The following is a 22,695-nucleotide window of genomic DNA, read 5'->3' as shown; positions in this document are numbered from 1 at the left end:
CAGATGGAAGAAAAAATTATACAAGAGAGGAAATATTATTTCGAAATAAATTTTTCCCCCGGAAAGTATATTTCGTCCGGGGGGCGGGTTTTGGCGTTGGACAAAACCTTTTTACAATTGTTTCTAGCAGTAATAAACAGACGTCTGTTTTCTGGAGAATTGTTTTGCTGATAAATATAAAAGTAACGGTTTCGATTGGCAATCGCAGCAGCACAGTGTGAGGAAAACCATGGAGGAGAGTGAGGCTTGACCTGGAGTCGTCGAGAGGGAACAAAAGATTCCATACCAGCCTGAATCAACAAAGTTATGTAAGATGTGCATTTGTCGACAGGAAGACTAAAGATTTCTACCCAAGGACCATCAAAAAGAAAATCACGGAAAGAATCCCAGTCAGCTTTACTGTAGTTGTAAGAGGTACGATAATAGGGGGGTTCAGGTGATGAAGAAGAATGAGATATTAGTTTTAGAGAGATCAAACTGTGATCAGAAGCACCCAAAGGTGAATGTGGAGAAACTGAGCACTGACTAGGATCAGAAACAAGACATAAGTCGAGTAGAGAAGGTAGATGATTCGGGTTGTCAGGAAAGCGAGTTGGAAAGTTGACTATTTGAGTTAGGGATTGAGAAAGGCAAAAGTTGGGGGCTTTAATGCCTGCAGAGTCACTGACACTAGAGCCAAGCCATTCAGAGTGGTGAGCATTAAAGTCACCGACAACAACTATATTAGCTGATGGATAAAGAGAGAGGGCTAGGTCAATATAATCAGAAATAACGTCAAAAAGAGTGCAGTCTTGAGATGAAGCAGAGCAATATAGAACAAAGAGAAAGGCAAAAGAGTGAAGTGGTTCTAAACGAAAGCACATGAATGAATAGTCTGTGGATTCAAACCTAGTTTCACGACAAATGGGTGAATTCTTACGAATGTAAATGCCGAGGCCAAGCATGTGACTATTGGGGTCTTTATGAATTAGAGGAAGATAACCATCAACACTAAGATCACAAGATGAGACAGCCAAACTCAAATTAGTCTCACAAAGAGCAAGTAGGTCTGGTGAACTTTGCAAGAGATAAGACTCAACAGAAGAAAAGTTACTTCGAAGACCACGAATATTAGTGAATGATAGGTTTAGAGAACTTGGTGATGATGATGGATTTTTATGTTTTATAGTTTTTGGTACTTTATTCATTTATAAATTAGATTGAAGAACTTGATTCAGAGCATAGGTAGTACTCAGAACACCGTTTAACAGCCCCAGCAATTAACTCATTACTACTAATAAAGCCTAAGCCGTAAGAAAGGGCTCCAAATGTGGCCTTGGCAATGCCCACCAAAAATACAAACAGGGACACCATCCATGCGCAACATGGCACTGTTAATACTTTGATATTTTTCAGCTGTTGATGGAATCAACCTCTCTGAGAGCTACCACAGAGTTCGGGAAACTGACTACCAGCCGGCCTCAGAACCATAAAACTGAGTTTTAGAGCTGTACATTAGGAGATAATAGAATGAGTTGCCTAGTCATAAAAACAGAGACACAAGCAACACCCATGCCTTGAGTCAATAAGATCCAGCATTCAACATCCTAAACTGGAAACAATGTTTTAAAAATACATCTGCGCCAGCCTAATAGATGAAGAAAGAGTGCGAGGCTTGTCAACAGATAGAATCTGTTTACCCCTTAAATTTATAGATTTAGAATCTTAAATTTTTATTTACATTTTAATTTAAGTTTATAAATTTAGAATCTGTTTACCTCTTAAATTAAATGTTATTGGGACAATTGCTTTTCCAGTAAATTCATGTATTGTTTTGTTACTGACATTGCTTTTTCTTTTTTTATAAACTCGCTTTAGCAAATAGTTAATCCCTTGCAATCTCCATTGATCAAAAACTTTTTTTAAAGTAGCCTTTTGATCAATTATAATAACCAACTTTTTTATAGAAGCTTTTCTCCTCCATGTCACTATCTCCTTCTTTCCTCCGTATACTGAACACAATGCAGCAATAGGTCTATAGATCTGCCATGGAATATACATAGAAATAATTGGCATTAAACCCGTGGCTTGCCCTTTTGCCAGTCTCCTATGGAGAGCTTTACCTATCTCCTTCAAATAGCCATCTATCAATGGACCAGCTAAACATAATTGATTTCCAATATTTTTTTCGATGAACTGTTCCATATTGGAGTGTTCTTTATAGTCCTTAAAATAAAATAAAAATCGTTTGCATAAAATCCAAGATTGTTTATATTTGTTTTACACACACACACACACACACACACACACACACACACACACACACACACACACACACACACACACACACACACACACACACACACAAATGGAAATGTGTACATAGCTATCACAGAAAACATAATTACTGACATCGTTATGAAATAGGGAGAACATGCAAGGAATATATAAAAGTTGATAGTTTATGGATTTAAATGTGCAAAATTTATATATATATATATATATATATATATATATATATATATATATATATATACATATATATATATATATATATATATATATATATATATATATATATATATATATATATATATATATATATATATATATATATATTTAATAATAAATGAATGAATATATTTTACTATAATTATCTTATTATAATTATCATAATTATTGTTATAGTTATTAGGATTAATTAATTAACAATAGTATTCAAATATAAATAAAAAATAAAACTAAATAAAACACCACCTTATTATTTTTATCAATAACATCGGCAAACCAACGTCTTTCAAAAGTTGACAGTTCCAGCTCGACTTCATTCCAGAACCCTTTGTTTCTTTCGACAGACATAGTACTAAATCTAAATATAGAAGTTTAATGCAAACCTTTGATATGTTAACTTGTCAGATCATTGGGAAAAGATAACCGATTTACAATAAACATTAGTTGGTTGGTCATAAACATTAGTTGTTAATGGTTTCCGTTGTAATGAAGTTTAATTTAAAAACGCTTATTTTTCTCGCAAATGTTAAATCTGGCAATCGGGAGATTTTTTTGCTAATGTTAACGCCGTGTTATGTTTAATAAATAATATTAAAACTAATCAGTTATGAACTATATGTGTACATCCTATTATTTCTTAAAAAAAAGTTTTTGCAAGACTTTTTTTGAGTATTTTTATAGTGCTCAGTGGACAAAAGTTAAAAAAAACATTTTCAAAAATTACATTATTATATACCATTATTATACACTCTTTACAATTTTTTTCAATTTTGGCAATATTTTTATTATTTTTGTGTGACTAATAAGCATAAAATAGTTGTTATTTTCAAAACATCTCTTTTTATTGCATAATTCAATAAAATCAAGTATCATCCTTCAAATGAGCTATTGCAGCACTATTTTTTTTTTACTTTGCACCTCAATTATACTTATTTCAGCTAAAATTTTATCTAGTCGATTACTTTTGGCGTTCTTCCATTGATAAAGATAACTCTGCTTTTATCCCAACTGCAGTATCTGGCAGACCCCAGGTGTATTTTCATACTTCAATTAGCAAAAAAAAAGAAAAGAAGAATGGCACAATTAGTTGCAGCTTATTCATCTTCAGAACTATTGTTTGCATCAGGTTACAGTTTGCACCAAGATGGTAAAGAAAAAGTAGCTTAAACTGATTTACAATTATCAGATTATGTGAGTTTGGGTTTGAAAAATAATTTTAAACCAAAACTTTTATATTATTATATACACAAAAAGGTTTAAGCTCAGGATTCCTTTTTACATGAATTATGTAGTAGTTTAATGAAATATAAAATAGAACTCCGGAACTGCATAAAAATACCTTAAATTAGTTATTGAGTAGGTGTTTCGTTTTTTAAATGCATAAAATAATTTTCAATCAGACTGCCATATTAATATTAGTCTAATTTATGACTTGATACTTTAAGAAAGCGATTAAAAGTATTATGGAAATATGAACCGTTGGCAGGCATTTCAGATGTCACTATCATCAAAATAAAAAATCTATAATACCGCAACATTTGCAGTATAAAAAATACTCAATGTGGTAACTATGGGAGTAATTTGATAGAGTTATTACTTTCGTCCACTTCATTTTTATTATGGTTAATAAAATTGCGGTTGCTAAGCTATTTAGGTATCCATAGCAACGCACAATTAAAACTAATGTCACCATTGAAACCGCAATAATCAAATTAGTAAACAGTGCAAAAATGACCCTTAAATTTTTTTATGTGACGAGTTATTAGTTTTGCCCAGTAAAAGTGAATTCTGGCCCACTTAATTTTGCCAATTTTAATCAGACAGACTTTTGTTTTAATAAATTTAAAAGATATTGTTAAATAATTAATGTTTTTAGAATTTTTTAATTAAGTTGGTATAAAAAGGTTACCTAAAATAAAGACCTCATTTAAGTGCAGACAAGTTCCAGGCTCCTTTAATCACATTCCTCAATACAGAATGTAGCAAACTCTGTTATTTTCAAACTTGGCTCTGATTTTTTGATTTAACTGATCTGTAACTGCTGGCTTCTTTATGTATATTCAAGACTTTAGATAACCTCACAGTAAAATGACCAGAGCAGTTGAATCCGGGGACCGGGCAAACCAAAATAAATCACTGTATTTCTCAAGAAGTATGGGTAATTACAATGATGCTTAAAACAAATATAAAAAAAAATTTTACTGGCACCTCCTAAACGTAAATTATAAAATAAGATAACACTGGATTTTAAAAATTAGGCTATAAAAATTATATTTAGTAGTTAAGTACTTAAAATTCTTGATCATCAGATGCGAACATTTTTAATGAGTACGTTTCACCATTTCTTACAATAAGCAAATGTTTTGTCAAATAAAGACTGATTCAAACTGGTTTCGCCAAAAAAACTGGATCAAATTTAAATAAGAACTTGAACGCAATGGTTTAAAAATAGAAATGTTGGTGAATCCTTTGATAAAAAAATAAATAAACGCAAACATGCGTGATGAATATCATGGAGTTCAACGTAACATTAATGACGTTTCACCAAACGCAGTATACATGAGGTGTTATGCGCACGTCCTGAATTCGTTCGCAAAAGATATTGTGGAAAATATACTAGCTGTCTAAAATTTAATTGGTCTCTTGCGGAGTACAGCAACTTACTCTGGCAATTCTTGCAAACGAGTGAATGTTTATACGGATGTTCTCATTGGACAAGAATTGGATCTACGAAACTTAAAAGACAACAAAAAATTGGTGAAACACGTTGGTGATCAAAACAGGTGGCGCTTGAACGAATTCTTGGAGCTTATAATGCTCCAAAAGTGGAACCCTTCTATGCATTTTTGCAACTTTTTAATTTTATAAGGATTTCTTTAAGATTTGATGCAAAATCGACATTCAAAACCACAGCACTGCATGGCAAATGGTGTCTATTCGATGTCCTTCTTGCAACCTTCCTGGTTCTACGTATGTACACCATTTTCAAGAGGTTTGGATTATTTAAGTACTTGGAATATGGTGGAGTCAGCAAAACAAGAACTGCAGAAAGTATCTTTCAAAAATGTCCATTCTAAGACGATTGCATTTGTGAAGAAATCAACAACCTTCTTGATGCTAGTGAGCTTGATTCAGAAGTTAAAATAGAGTTGAAAAACGAGTAAAATATTTAAATAGAGTTGTAAACGAGTCCATTGAAAGAAGCGTATGTCAGGGTAACTTGCCTTTGATAACATACCAGAGAACCCTCTCAATCGTTTCAGTGTGGAGGTTTTTCGTTGAGTAAGTGATCAGATTACCACTAGCATTAATGAACGTTTCTCAGTTAACAGGTACATCATTAGAGACACTACATGTTTGATCTCAGACATTTTAAAGAAATTGTCGAAAATGGTATTCAAGAAAACAAAAATACAAAATTTCTCAGCTATCTAACCTTGGTTCTGACAGATTGCGGTCTGAATTGAATATCTTTGATATAAACTTTGATGGGCTCTCAAAAATACTACAATATTAATTTTCCGGGAGCCCTAGTGATGGCAATTTATAAGAATTAAAATCAGTCTCAGAGTTGGATACTTCAATAAAAGCTACTAATAATGAGAGTGAAAGAGATTTTTAGAACTTTGAACGCTGTGTATGGTCTTGTAAAAAATGTTTAAAATATTGTTATAATATTTTATACAAGTATTCCTTGAATGCAGCCGCTTATTCAACCTGTTTCTAGCTTACGAATATCTATTAATACTTACGAATATCTATGTTCATTCTCACAAGTGAGCTGTGAACGGGCATTTAGTAACTTACAAATCGTCAAAACAAGGCTGCGTTCCTCACTAGGTAACATAAGGCTTGAGACATTTATGTTGTTTATGAAAGTTTGTTACTTTTGTTATTATTATTTTTATTATTATTATCATTGTCTTCATAATTATCATGTATATCAATTAATTCATGCATAAGTAACATGACAGACTGAATTATATTGTAAGTATGGTTGAACTTTGAACTTTTGATGAGTGCCATTATTTTTCCTATTCACATTCAAATTTAAAAAAATCTTTATATGGATGAATGTTGTAACTTAAAATAGCTAAATACCCCCACCCACCATTTTCTACCTCTTTCCCGCCTTTACAGCGCCCCTCCTTCTTTCGTTCCTGGTAGGATGTGCAGTCCCACTCTAAGCTTAACATCAGTAGCAGTACTAAGTTCAATTATAATATATTATATTAAGATTTTAAGATATAAGGATTTTTAATAGTTTTTTTTTTTTTTTTTTTTGAGAAATCTTAAATTTGTCTTGGACTTTTTTGTTTTGTTAGTTAAAAGCATAGTTTGATAAGTGATTGAAAATATCAAAGAGTTTTTTAATCGCATTCTCAAAAAATTGTAAATACAATTTAAATCTTTAAAATACAATATGATGCATAAAAAAAGTTGATCCCTAAATAAACCGATTTTATAATCTGATTACTGGGTATTGCAGAAATAGTAATTAATTTTTTAAGTACATTAAATTATAAATTTTATAAATGACTAATATATATATATATATATATATATATATATATATATATATATATATATATATATATATATATACATATAAATATATATACAAATATATATATATATATATATACACATGGGTATTGCAGAAATAGTAATTGATTTTTTAAGTACATTAAATTATGAATTTTATAAACGACTAATATATATATATATATATATATATATATATATATATATATATATATATATATATATATATATATACATATAAATATATATACATATATATATATATATATATATATATATATATATATACACATATATATATATATATATATATATATATATACATATATATATATATATATATATATATATATATATATATATATATATATATATATATATACATATAAATATATATACATATATATATATATACACATATATATATATATATATATATATACATATATATATATATATATATATATATATATATATACATATAAATATATATACATATATATATATATACACATATATATATATATATATATATATATATATATATATATATATATACATATATATATATATAACTTTATGTTGTTTAATTTTTGTTATATAATAAAAAAAATGTAATAGGATTTCGTAAACATCCTAGACTTTGTTGTATAAACAGAAGTAACAGCTGTAATTCAACAAATTCCAGGTGAACAAGCACTTCAACCAGAATTTCTACAAAAAGCGCAAATTCATAAATTATCTTGTTTCATTTTCTACTCGAGTCAAGAAAACCGAACAAAATGATTGGTTTACTAACTTTTGCACTTTTGGTATTGTATGCTCAAGCTCACGTTAAATCTGTAGATTATTGTAAAAGTAAGTAATATGTGACAAATACTATTTAATTAAAATGTTTTTTAAGGAGTAGAAATACCCCTAAAAATAATCTTGTAATTCTTATCTATCAGCAGGGGATTGCAGTTTAGTTGTTAGCTCTGTTTGTTGATAATGCTAAAATTACTTTTATATACATCTTATTTTACCATATCAACTTTTCATAGATAGCGGTATTAAAGATCGGAGTGGAGATCGCGTTATTGGTCAATTAAAAATCAGACCAGGACATACAATTCCTTTCAAGGTTACGCTTGATGTTGCAGAAGATTTACCAGCTGGAGGCGAGATAGAACTTTCAATCAAGAAAAAAGTAGGATTTTTTTGGGTACCAATTCCATGTGTCAACAAAATCGGATCTTGGTAATCATTTAAGATTATTACTTTCCTTTTTTTGTATTTATTTTAGCTAAATGCAAATTTAGACAAATCAAAAAATTTTGATTATATTATATAGTTATACTTTTTTAAATCAGCCGCATAAGTATTAATAGAAGCGTAGTGTTAGTAGCCATTTTTATTGGGAGAGAGGAAGGACGAAATAAGCAAATACAGGGTAAATATTTGTATGTTTTATTAAAAAGATGGGATTATGGCGACTAACCACCTTAAACTTCTTCTATAGCTATGCTGTTTACAGCCTTTGATCAATTGGTTAAGAGACTCTTTCTTTTTATAAAAATATGATTTTAAGTAACTTTGCTTTTTTATAAAATAATTTTTTTCAGTAAACATGCGGTGGACTGCAAAATCTTAGAATTCCTCGGTATGCCATGTCAAATCAAAAAAGGAACTTATTATATTAAGCATGCTGTAAACATTCCATCAGATTTCAGTTTTCCTTCTTTTTTTGTTAGTGTAAGTACATTTAATAAATATATTTTTTGTATACGACTACTAAATGACCACAGAATGTGTCAATCACACCTAAATATTTGTATCATCACACTTGTAACAAATCCAAGTAGGGGTGAATCTTAAATTTTTCTGGTTTAGAAAAATTTTAAACTTTTGTACTTTAATAATGATATTAATTAGTGAAAAATTCCGATATTTTTGATTAGAGTATGAGATCTAAATATCCTTCATCCCACCCAAGTTGACTAACATCTTCTCGCTGGAGAGTAAAACTCGTAAATCTCTGCAAGGTCCCCTGAGATCCGCCCCCTCCCTTTGCAGGTTGTGCTCCCTCTAGTTACGCCACTGATACTACAACATTGATATCAAACAATAGTACACACAGTATTGCCGTTTAAAGAACAGTATTGACACCAAACTGACAACCTTTTACACAACCTTATTTACTACAAATTACTGCACCTTAAATGCAATTTCACCGGAAAAATTTTTATTTAGGGAAGTTACAAAATTAATGCTGAAGCAAGAAAAGATGGCAAAGTTTACGGATGCGTTGATATAGAAGCTAATTTAGAATAAAAAAATAACATATGAATTTAAAGATCAACTTTGTGGTGAAGAAGAAAATGTTATTATAACGTTATTTGTAAAATTGTCTAAATTAAAGATTACTCATTAAACTTTTTTTTTATTGGCTTACAGATTCAACAAATTTTAAACATAAAGCAAACTTCAAACTAGATTCTGTTTATGCTTCTATCAAATTTGAACGCTTTGCAAAAAATTGCAATTATTTGAGCCTGGCAACAACCCAAAACAACCCCCCCCCCCCCAAAAAAAAAAAAAAAGAAAGAGTTAAAGCTAAACTAAAAGTAAAGTTTATAACCCAGCCATTTAAAGAGTTTTGAAACTTTACGGCAGTTTTCTTTATTTAAAACTTTTTTTTCTGTGAACCTACCCCACCCCCCCCCCCTCGCTCCTTTCTTCCCTTAATCAAAAATGTTATGGCAATAATTTAATGAGTATTAAATTATTATTACTTAGGGTTTTTGTTATTCCAAGATTTCAATCACTGCAATTTTAGAGTGCAGTACAATTTTTGCAGAATTGTACCTTCTTAATAGTATGGTCTAACAGTATTATTCGAGATATATTAAGGTTGTTATTGGGTTATAATAGATTGCTATATTAAGGTTGTCGAGATATTAATAATTATTTGAGATTTATTAAGGTTTTCATGTTAAAATAAAGTTAAGAAGTTAAACGAGTTAGACAGACAGTATGTGAAGAAAATTAGAATAATAAATATTAAGTTAAGATTAGGCAAGGTTTGCGGTACTCTTTAGTATTAATTCGGAAGTATAAATTTAGTCGCTAAAATGTGGATACCATTTGAAATTTATTTCATCGAACTGTGCTCATCATTTAATAATACATTTTTACTAGCCAATGTTTTTACTAAGCATTTTATTACAAGATCTATTTAAAACATTCGAAAATTAATTGCCGTTTTGGGTTTTCTTTTAAGATTTTAAGATTAGAAATCCCTTTAAATAAGAAAATAGGTTTGCAAAATGTCTTTCCTTACAACTAAAAAAAGTGTGAAAAACAAAAACTTTTTTTTTTAAATTTGTTTTAAGTGCTCTAAGAAGACCTAACAATCTTGTAACAAACCAATGCATTTAACTAGGAAGTTCACACCTCCTTCCATCTTACGGTAGCGCGAAATTTACCCAGATCTCGCATTAGTCCCTGGATCTCTTGCTTTTTAAGCAAGCGCTTTAATCAGTGCGCTATGGCTGCTTTTGTAATTCAATAAAAAAATTGTTTTATTAAGCTAGTGATTTAATGCAAGGTGACACAGGGCCGACGACACGAGTTTCAAAGTGAAGGGGCACAATCGTCAATTTCTAAAAAAAATCCTCCATATCTAGAAATTTCTTAAAAAAGAAAAAGATTGATTGACAACGCAGATAAGCTACAAATTAACGACGGTTTGACCATTGATTTTACACCAAGCTTTAAGTGAGAAACTTTTAAGATAAACAATTATCCGAGTAAATATTCCACCAAGTCTAATGGTGACACTAATTATATACATTTTAAGCCATAAAACAATTAAACTTCCTAAAAACTGAGGCATTTTATGGCGATTGGGAAAAATTGGATTGCACAATTAATAAAAATGAAAATTTAAGTAATACGTAAAAAATGGCTTATACAAGAGATTTAGAGCACGGACAAGCTTACTCTGCAGTTAATGGTCTGTCACTTTCAAGCGAAAATTATATTATTGCTTTAGCAATTTTCAAATAAACAATTGACGGTTTCTTTACATGTGAAAAAACTTTTAAAGCTTGAATGCATAAACAATAATGAATTCGCGAAACCTTTTAGATACTTTTAAGATACAGAGTTGTAGTTTAGAAAAGATCGGCATTTCAATGCCGAAATTTTCGGTAGCCCAGCTAGCACACTTACGTTGGGCCAACGTATGTAAATATATCGCCAACGTCAGCTGTTTTCTCCGATGAAAATATAACGTTGCTCCAATGTTAGTTTTATCGTATTTATATTAATGAAAACTTTAATAACAGCGTGATTAAAATAGTAATGAAAATTACGTTGATCCAATGTATTGAAAAACATCCCAAAAGTTGGTTGTTTTTCCGATCTAAACCCAACGTTGATCCAATGTATAGGAATCAACGTTGATCAAATGTATAGGCATCAACGTTGATCCAATGTATAGGAATCAACGTTGATCCAATGTATAGGAATCCACTTTGATCCAATGTATATGGATTAACGTTGATCCAATCTTTATAACCCAACATTAATCCAATGAGTATAGTTTAACGCTGGATTATATACATTGGAATAACATTGGATTATATACAGTGGATCAACATTGTGTTTTCATCTAGAAAAGGCAGATATACAAATATATATATATATATATATATATATATATATATATATATATATATATATATATATATATATATATATATATATATATATATATATATATATATAGTATATATATATATATATATATATATATATATATATATATATATATATATATATATATATATATATATAAATTTATTTTAGGTGCCAACAAAGTCCTTACGGTCTTATCACAGAGCACCATGGATGAGCATTTAACGAATCACACGCCTCTTTCCTAACCGATGTCGCAAAACTTACCAAGAGGCGGGGTTTGAACCACGGGTCCTTTTATATTGGTACAACTTGTAAGAATTATTTTTAGTTCAAATGTTTCAGTTGATTATGGAAATATATTTTGCTTATATATTTTTATCTTTCTTATATTATAAAATACCACAGGCAAAACAAACATAAATAATGCCTCTTTAATCAGATGCTTGTTCAGTTTTATAAATAGTATAAACAATCGCCTCAAGCAATGTTAAATCCATCAAAATGGTTGAAATGTGTAAATATAAGTATATATATACATTTTCGAAAATCTGTGGCAAGAGACCAACTTCAATCCGGTCAAACAAAAGACACTTTTCTTACCCGTCAAAAGCGGGAGTCTTGGAATATTATCAACAAAGCACTATGCGTCAAGCTAAAAAGATAAAAAAAAAAAAGGAAATAGCCTTATAGCTAGAGAACTGTTAAAATTAATTGTAATTTTGTTAACATGTAATTTTTTTAACAAAGCATCAATTATGAGATATTGTTTGTTTATATATATATTTATGAAAAAGTTCGGTCTTTTTTAAAATCGGTTTCTTTCCGGTTTTTTAGGCGGTTTATCCGGACTTATTCGATTTTTAATTAAAAAGATATAAAACCGATAGTTTTTGATATTTAAAACTTTAAGTCTGATATGTCAGTTTATCTCTTTTAGGGGTTACAGGCATTTTTTGTCTCCCACTTATATTTTCATGTTAAATAAAAAAGGAAATAACATTTTATAACAATAATTTTATAAGTATTTCATTATAAATAAAAGTAAAATAAATACTTCAGAAGCTCCATTCCCTTCAATTCAATATAAAAGGTTCTGATGCTAAAATAGGTTTTTAACAATAAGTGGCAATGAAAATAACCATTTTTTAAAACTTGCTTATCAATTACAGCTGTATGGTTTAATGATACTTCCTTGATTTATTTTCTTAATACTCTTATTACTCTTTGACTTCCGAAAATTATTTAACAACAAACATTAAATTTTTAAAAAGTTTCATTATTGTAAAAAATAGTATAGTTTAAGATATAAACTTTTTATTATAGAAATTATCTATTATCAAATTCTAATTCTAATAATTATACATTAAAGAAAAAAACTATATTCACTGTAATAAATAGCTATAATTGAAATATAACTAAAATTTTCATTTTGAGGAAGATTTCACTAACAACTAAAAATCTTGCTTATAATATTGAATTTACCAAGTATAAAAAAAGACGAGAGTTTGGCGGCTGAAGTAATATATATGAGTTAGGTAATAAAATTAATTGTATCAATTGTTATAATAAAGATTGTTTTAATTCAACGAGTCGAACGCGCAACGCGTAGCCAAAAAATATTTTTAATATTTTATGCTATGTATATATATGTAAAAATAATCTTTTTCCTGCCGTTTTTAATGATCTATATTCCTTGAAACCTACCAATAAATACTCTGTAAGAAGTACCAATCTTCTATATGAGCCTTTTTGTCAAACAAATTTTAACCACTTTCGCATTGATTATCGTGCACCCTATTTTTGGAATAAAATTGTTTTGCCTAATTTTGATTTACCTACTTCTTTGCATCTTTTTAAAACTAAGCTAAAAAAGCGCAAGGAAAGGAAAACGATTCACTCTACTTATATAATATTTTGTTTTTTCTGCAAACTTAAAAAACTTAAATAGTTGTTTAATTTTCTACGTGTAATCCTAATACTAAGACGGAATTTAGTATAATAAAATCAAACTTGTACAGCATATCCAGCGTAGCTGAATTATATTATTATAAACATTGTTAAACAATTACTTTTATTTATAAGTATTAGCTTTTTATTTTAATTTATGTTTTTTAATTTTCTAGAGGTATTAAATACAAGAAAAAGCCGCAAAAAGTTGAAGATAGTGAAGATATGTATTATTCAGTGACGCACCATTGAACTGAAGATTTCTATGTAAACCTGCGTAAGTAGTTGATTTTAAGCATTATTCAATCCGGTGAAAAAATAGGTGTAGAACTTTATAACATGTAATCTTCTATAAATGTAATAGTATTTAGTCGTTATTTTTTTAAATGAAAGTATCCTTAAATTTTGATTAAATTATGCTTAAATTTATTGCATTTCATAAATAGGTCATTTAGTATCACTCTATCTCCGGATTGTAAAACCTGTAAAAGCCATTATTGGTATATATCCAGATATAGATGGCTGCAAGGTATATGGTTATTCGTTACAAGATACTTTAAACGATTGTCTCAGTGACGAAGTTGTTTATATTTATCTCAAAATATTAGTAAATAGTAAAGTAAAGAAAAGTTATGATTAATTAACATATTTCATAATTAAATTTTTGCACAAAACAATGTTGTGTTTTTTTGAAAAAAATTCGTCTTCATTTAAATAAAATTTTAATTCTATATATAAAACAATATATTGAATGTCAGTTCATTTATTGATGCTGCGAAGAATCGAATCGAAGTACTGTCGCCAGCTGGGCTACTCTCACTGGACGAATTGCCAATTAAAACTGATATAATACAAAGATAATAATGAAAAGAATTAATGATAGCTATTAATTTAGTTATATAGTAAATATATATATATATATATATATATATATATATATATATATATATATATATATATATATATATATATATATATATATATTAGGGATATGACTTTTTTGCAACCTACTAGGCCTGTATCGTAATTCAATGAACTTTTATGTAAAAAGAACGAATAGATGTTTCATTTTGACATATTTTGAAAAAAGGTCACCCCAAAACCAAAAAATCGAATTTTCAATAGGTACACTTTTGTACAGTAAATGAATATTAAAGGCTGAAGATGTTGTAAGAGTCATACTCCTGTTGTTATTTTATTTATTTATGCAACATGTACTGTGATATAACAAAAAACATTATGTGATATATAATTATACAAGTATTACAAAATTAACAGTATCAAAGCGTCTAGTACAACAATATACATAACTGTCTGTGTCTATAGGCCTACTGTGTTTAGTACATGGGTCACATGATGCTCACGTCTCATAAAGAGTCTAGCGCTTATTACTTAGAATGAATCGAAGTTGCAGTTTGTCTTTCTTTCTGCAGGAAGCATACAGGTCTTGCATCACCTTGATTGCACGTTCAGCTATCTGATTACTTCGTGGTATGTCGATGACGGATGGCTCTTTCTTCCAGTGATTTTTGAATGACTGCAATGCCTTTTTGTAAGGCTTCAATACATCAGATAAATTCTTGAAGTCATTGTCATTGTACTTTTGACTACTAAACCAATGTTCTGCCCACTCATATGAAATGAACCTGCAAACCTTCTCCAAATTCTTTCTCGCTTCAGGCATAAGAATGAACGCCAGAATGGCGAGAATGGCTCTTGAGTTCCATCTGGCATTGCTCATATTAGGAATGTTCTGAAAGTGAATCAGAGGGAAGTTTCTTTGTTCTTCATAGAACCTAAACACTCTTGTTAAATGGTACAAAAACTTCATATCGTTTCTCCACCCTGATTTATCAAGAATTTCTACAGTTCCATTCACAAACTTATCCTTCAGTTCATCATACTTATTCAACAGTTCAGACACAAATGGGTATTCAATGTTTGGAGATTTGGTATCACCCCCAAGTTCTTCGTCCATCACCAGACGGAGAATCCTGTCTAGTACGTGATGCTGACAACCGATAAATTGTGGTATTGTGACACCCTTTAATTTAAACATACGTTGCAACTTCACAACAACTCCATTTCTCTTCCCAGTATTGACGTTTGTTGTATCAGTAATGATCATCTTAATTGAATTCCACAAATTGTATTCATCAATAAGTTTGGCAATTTTTTCAGCAACAGTTTCAGCTTTGCCATCTTTTAAACGCAGTGCATCAAGTTTCACGTCAGTTCTTTCATTCTGAAGTACAACTACCTGATATTCCTTATCATCTATTCGTTTGCCGTCAAAGTGTAAGGACCACTGTTCCATTTTAAGTTGTTGTATCATTTCTTTTTTTAATTTACCTGCCTCTTTGAATATGGACTTGTAAATTGCTGATTGACTTGGAGTTGGAATATCAATACCTTGTTGTGATAATACATTGCATATTTTAGCAGCTTTCTTTGTGGAAACTCCACTTGATGTAACCATACTTACAGCAAATTTACTTTTGTAGTGCTTTCTAGTTTTTTTCTGAGTGTCCTCATCATCGTCTTTATCACCGTCGTCGTCTTCATCATCTTCACTCTTACTTTTGCAGTTTTCAGATTCAGTACCACTGTCTGTGGTAGACAGGACTTGTGATGTGGAAGGTATTGCTGTTCCAGACTGGACTTTCCTTCTCTTGGAAGGGTGAATGGTTTCTTTACTTGCCACTTGTCCTGTTGAGTACCCCACCTGTCCTTTACTTTCTTTTTGTAGGTGGTCTAGACGTTTATCTTCCGAGGATAACCACTGGCCATTCACTTTCGTGATGTCAAATAATGCATTGAGAACATCATATTTTCCACGCTTGACACATTCATCATAGACCTTCAGCACCTTCATAAGCTTTGCTCTTATCACTTGATCAGACACACGTGGAAAATTCAGTTTATTGTCCCACAATTTTGTAATTTCCTTAGAAATTTGGTCTATTCGTTCTTTTCTTCCTTTAACATATGCTCCGAGAAACTGGTATCTTCCTACGATCTGCAATTGAAGTGGTATTCTGGATTTTTCATCGAGTGAATGTTCTTCTACAGCCACGCTTCCTCTTCTTCTGTGTGACTCTTGAAATCTCACCAAATTTTTAGTCCAAGTCTTCTTGTTCTTTGTTACTGTGGTATGACTTTTCTTGTGAGACATCATATAATATTGTTACGACTTTACGGATAGCTGAGCGTAAATATCCGTTTAATAAAGTCGTTTAATTAATAAAATACTTTAACTGTATAGTAATCCAATTATAGTTCGATAATCCAGTCAATGTTGATAACAGTTCGATAATCCAGTCCGTATCCTAACGATAATGCTACAACTACTTATACTTCGTACACTTACAGCGTCTTTAGTTCGCTACAGTAGTTCCTTATTAGCTCAGTTACACGCAGAGTACTTCATAGAACTATTCACATTATCAACACTGAGCTCTGACAGCAGCTCGCTTATATAATTATTTAGAGCTTCCAGAATGTTCTACTAAGTTCTATAATCTTCTACAGTCTGTTACAGTCGTCTATATCACCGTGGTAACACAATGACGTCATCACATAACAATTCCAAGTATTTGCCGGCACACGGCCGTTTCGTTGCCATGGTAACGTGTGGCGTTATATTTATAAATTCATAACAAAATAATGAAATAAATAGAATTAAGCTGAGAATTAAGCTTAAGATTAAAACATCGGTCAAAAATGAATGTATAAAAATGGTAAATCAAGTTTTTATTTTGGGGTGACCTTTTTTTGTTGCAGAAAGCTATTTGGGCCTTTTTTCATGATTTTAGGTAAAAGTTCATCGATTTATGATACAGGAAACATTTTATTTGAAAAAAAATTAAAAAGTCATATCCCTAATATATATATATATATATATATATATATATATATATATATATATATATATATATATATATATATATATATATATATATATATATATATATATATATATATATATATATATATATAATATATATATATATATATATATATATATATATATATATATATATATATATATATAGACCGGGGTCGAATGTATCAATTTAACTTTGAACCGAAATTACCAAGAGACTATTCAATATACACAAAAAGCAACAGTGTATCAAAACATTAATAACTGAGAAATAGAATAAAATTCACAAAATGGGAAAGTGATACAACCGTCCCTGAACCCGGGGCGGTTGAATCACCTCTAGGGGTCGATTATATCACGGCAGGTTATTAAGGAATTACTGGTCTTTCTATAGGGACATTCATTTAAAGGCACATTTTCAACTAATCTTTTTTATTAATAGAACAATAAAGCAAACGAGGTCCAATATATTATGTTTTATACAACAAGTGAAAAAAATCTATAAATTCTAAAAAATATATAAATGTGAATTATTTCACTTAACAATTAACAAAAATACTTCGAAGTGTAAAATTATTATGAAGAAAATATAAAAAAACGAGACGCTTAACCTATTTAAGTATTTTTGTATCCAAAAAATAAACTGTGACACTCTCTTATGACATTTACAAATGAAAAACATCTCAAAAAATATCGGAAAAGGTAATAAAGAAAATATACAGTCAATCACAAAAACTAAAAACGATATCGAAACCTTTAATTTACCAATAAAGATTAACATTGAAATTGGCTCTACTGCATTACTTACTAAATAAACCAAAATAAATAACAATGATCCCGTAACATAAAAAATATTTAGGAACTTCTCATCAAAATTACATAAAGTAACAAACTTTTATTCAGATTCACAATTTTTTGGAGACATAATAATCGGTTTGATGTGCACAATCCTCATGTGCCCAATTTTTGCAGTTCGTGCACTGAACCCACTTTTCGTTAGGTTTACTTTTATAGAAAAGCGTCAAACAAATTAAGCATAAACATTCGTCGCTATCGTAATTGTTGTTTATACTTTTCCTTATTTTTCTTTTTTTAGCTGCATGTTTTGTTTTGTTTTTATCCATTTTCATGACCTTTTCACGGTTTTCCATTCTGATTTTTTACTTTTCGGGTGTATCTTTGTACACAGCCGACTTTCTTTTCTTTTTTCCTCTTGTGTTTTCCTTTCTAGGTGGAGCTTTCAATAATGGGCTAACGCTTTCAGGATTAAAAACTGTTGACGTGGACGGTATTGGATCATCTGCAAAATTTTGTAGCCTGTTTTCTGACAATGGTGTCACTTCTGACATTTGTCTATCGTTTATAAATGGACTGTCTTCTGAAACTGGTCTGTTTTCTAGAAATGGTCTATCTTTTGGCATTGGTCTGTCTGTAACAAATGATTGTCGCAAAATCTAAGTCTGTAAAAACTTGTCTATTATATGGATAAATACCGGTACACCTAAACGCATCTTGAATTTTAGTAGACGTGAACGCTATTGGTAAAGCCGTTTAAACAATAGATGGTATGTTATGTATGGTCATGGTTTACCTGGATTATTTCGCATCCAAGCATCACTGGTCGATTAAACAGCTTTTTTGAATGGGCCATATACAGAACGGTCCAAAGGCTGCACTTTGTGTGAGCAATGAGGTGGGAAAGATAAAACTATTTTCCATTTTTCTGTCTTTTGATGACGATGTGTACTTTTGAAAGTGCTTCAAAAATATCAGGAATTCATCTTCCAGCATCCAGCCACTGCTGTTGCCAGCGCCAATACTTCCCACTGGACCGTCTCTGAAGAAGTGATCCTGGTATCTAATCCGAGGAAATACAAACATAGGGGGTATTTAACTTCCTATAGCATTCACTGCATATGCAATGGTAACTAGATTTCTACGTTCGGAAGAAGTTAATGCGCCGACCTGATGAGATCCGCTTTTCGTCACAATTTTACATGGTTTCTGTACCGTCGCGACAATGGTTTCATCTACGTTGTATATGTCTTTTGGTTCAAATCTGTGTTTGTCTAGAACCTTTTCGTAATTTTCAAAGAATAAATTCACGTGTGCTTCATTGAAGCTTGTAGCTCTTGCTAAGCTGGTGGGTTGGGCGCATCTTATTGACAATTCTGGATATCGTTTCATGAAACTGCTGAACCAATCTTCTACACATTTGTTATTTTTCCATTGTAACGGCATATTGAGCTCATATATAGATGCCGTTTAATATGCCAGTCTTCTTATTTCCCGCGGCGAAAATCCGTAATATATATCAGCTGCCTTCATTATATACTTCTTCATCGAAATTTCGTGGTCAGCAGTAAAAACTTTGTTTCATGTTTGGTAACCAACATTTACAGGTTTGTTTGATGTTTTCTTTTTAAATATATACCTTTGTAATGACGCATAGCACAAACCATGCTTTTTTGCAGCTTTTGTATTAGAAACTCCCTCTTTGACTACATCATTGTAGGCAGATTCATACGAAGATTGGGGTTAGCTACCCCTATCTGTTCTTTTTATGCAGTTTTGGGGCATCCTGAAGTAAAAAAATCCATATTAGTTTATAACAATGAATTTAATATGTATTTAATAAGTTTTTTTTTACATTTTTTGTGCTTGTCAACATTTACTTGTCAAAAAAACTTAAAATATGAAACCTGTATACTTTGTTACCAACAAGTAAAATACAGAGGTACGAACCACTACGAAAATAAAAAATATTTATTTTTTCAGTTCGAATGCAAATAAACCATAACAAATATTAAAAATGATATCCTGGGGTTGTTTGTATTGATTCAATTGACCCCAGGATTTTGTGTCGTTCATTGATACAACCGCCCCGGTAGGTTCATTTTCGTTTGACATTACATTTTTTTTATTTAATCGTAGTAAAGATAATCTAAATTCACACTAAATTACGTAAAAATAGCAATATTTTGAAATTACCAAAACAGAATGTACTCACCTGATACCGAAATTATGTTATTGTCCTCCGAATACGGTGTAAAAATGTTAGTTTTGCACAATTAAACACCATGCACCACAGAATACGCGAACACCACAGAATACGCGATTTAACACCATGCACCACAGAATACGCGAATATATATACATATATATATATATATATATATATATATATATATATATATATATATATATATATATATATATATATATATATATATATATATATATATATATATATATATATATATACAGTATTGTGAAAAAGTTAAGAACCACAAAAAAAACAAATCATAATTTTTTTTTATTTTTAAATTTCTTTTTACGTTTCTGTTTTATGACTTTTAACACTTTTTTATTTATAGTTTTAGAAACCGCACGTATCCGCACCTGATTTTTAATAGACCGATTTTATAGACATCTAAGCTATAAATCAATTACAAAAATAAAGTGTGGGGAAGCGTGGGTGACTACTAAAAATATTAGTAAACTTTAAGATTTCTTATTTTCTAGCTTATTTTGTAGTTTGTTAATAATTTAAAAAATGTTGAGTTATGCATTTATCTATTGTGCAGGGCTTTGTTTGGTGTAACTCTTCTTCCTTTTAATATCTGCGACATTAATTAAGCACTTTGAACGTTATGCTTCGAATGATCTTTATTTTAGCAAAAAAGAATTTTATTCACTTCATGATAATGATTTAAATGCAAATTTTGACATCGTATCTGAAGGATTTCTATTTATAATACAGAAGTATTATGTCTAAAGGAAGGTAACTTTCATCTTACAAAATTTGAATCCATTTCACTGTGAAATTTAATTTAAGAAAGCAATTCATTAACAAGTGACATCTCTCTTAAGTTTTCGGTATTAAATGAAATAAAATTGAACTTTAGGGATATTAAATATTTAATAGACAAGTTTACAAATAGGTACACCCCCTTCACGTCTCTGTTTGGTCAATTGAAAGTTCATCAGCTGCATTATTCTAGCAATTTCAGAAACATTGGCTATCAATGAACTAGGATGTTCATTTTAGAAGAACTTCTGAACTGCTTCAGGATTCAACATTGAAAAAATGCGATAGGATACGATTATCTATTTACAAGTGCTCTTAAAACACAACAGTCAAAGGACAGTAATCAGGAAAAACTTTTCCAACGATAAATTTTGAACTTTCAGTCACCACATTATACCAGATACATAGCAAAAATTATTTACACACCGAAACTCTGTTTTGTAGACTTAGTTTTAAATGGATACTCGTGAACTCATTAGTACCAAAGGTATGGTCTGTTTTCTTTATGTCAAACAGTAAAACAAAACACTATATAGAACCCTAGCCCCACTCAATGACATTGAGGTTTAATCAAAACTGAAAATTTATCTAAACAATTAAAGAATTAAAAAATTTATCTTAGATTCAACGGAGCCAAGCAGCAAAATCACAGCACTTTCTCCGTAAAATTAACAATTTCCATTTTTTATTTTTTCTCCACAAATTAACGTAAAAATTCAAGAGCAAACTGACAGAAAGCACTTTCTCCGTAAAACATACAGTTTTCATTTTTTCTCCGTAGAATCGTAATGCTTTTTAAACAGAATAGGGTTGAAAATTTCACGTAAATTTTCAACTTAGGAAATTTTTCTCGGGAAATTTTCATAAAAAGTTAAGTTAATTTAAAATTAATGGGTAAAATTTTGTGTCTTATATAGGCAGTTGTTACGGACAACATTTATGTTAAAATATTGTGAAACAGATTATATAATTTTCAGAAAACCTTTAAAAAACACTTTTTTATATATTTTGTTGTTTTTACTGTAACTATAAGTAGTAACCACAATAATTTCAAAGTTTTCTAAAGTTTTATCCTGTTATTTGCTAAGCATATTAATGTTCACTGCCGTAGCAAGGTTTGTTTAAGGATAAACATAACTTGCACACCCATATTTAAAGGAGAATATTTTTCAATGTCTATTAAATTGACCGACAAGTTATTGAAAACTGTAAATTTGTATATAAAAAGACTTGATTGAATATTTACAGTAATTTACAATTTTTCTTGATTTAATGACGTTATTGATTAACGTAAAGCAAAAAGTAAAGAAAAATTTGTTGCTATATTTGA

At 29.9% G+C, this 22,695-nt stretch overlaps 1 protein-coding gene across 1 annotated transcript; it reads left to right on the top strand.

Moving 5' to 3' along the window:
* Nucleotides 1-7,733: 7,733 nt before the first annotated feature.
* Nucleotides 7,734-9,449, top strand: LOC105846846 (ganglioside GM2 activator). The gene is made up of 4 exons (XM_065815013.1): nt 7,734-7,893; nt 8,079-8,274; nt 8,640-8,769; nt 9,268-9,449. Exons 1-4 carry the CDS (start codon nt 7,818-7,820, stop codon nt 9,346-9,348), a joined length of 483 nt encoding a protein of 160 aa, XP_065671085.1. The 5' UTR covers nt 7,734-7,817; the 3' UTR covers nt 9,349-9,449.
* Nucleotides 9,450-22,695: the final 13,246 nt, after the last annotated feature.

Source organism: Hydra vulgaris, chromosome 13 (genome assembly GCF_038396675.1).
Source record: "Hydra vulgaris chromosome 13, alternate assembly HydraT2T_AEP".
NCBI classification, from domain to species: Eukaryota; Metazoa; Cnidaria; class Hydrozoa; order Anthoathecata; family Hydridae; genus Hydra; species Hydra vulgaris.
This window is presented reverse-complemented; position numbering and strand designations above follow the sequence as displayed.

What these genes read in the sequence shown, in the direction of transcription:
- LOC105846846 (XM_065815013.1), top strand. Translation starts at nt 7,818, where the DNA reads ATGATTGGTTTACTAACTTTTGCACTTTTGGTATTGTATGCTCAAGCT. An exon ending in ATCTGTAGATTATTGTAAAA is followed by an intron (nt 7,894 to 8,078) that starts GTAAGTAATATG and finishes AACTTTTCATAG; the next exon opens with ATAGCGGTATTAAAGATCGG. An exon ending in GTCAACAAAATCGGATCTTG is followed by an intron (nt 8,275 to 8,639) that starts GTAATCATTTAA and finishes AATTTTTTTCAG; the next exon opens with TAAACATGCGGTGGACTGCA.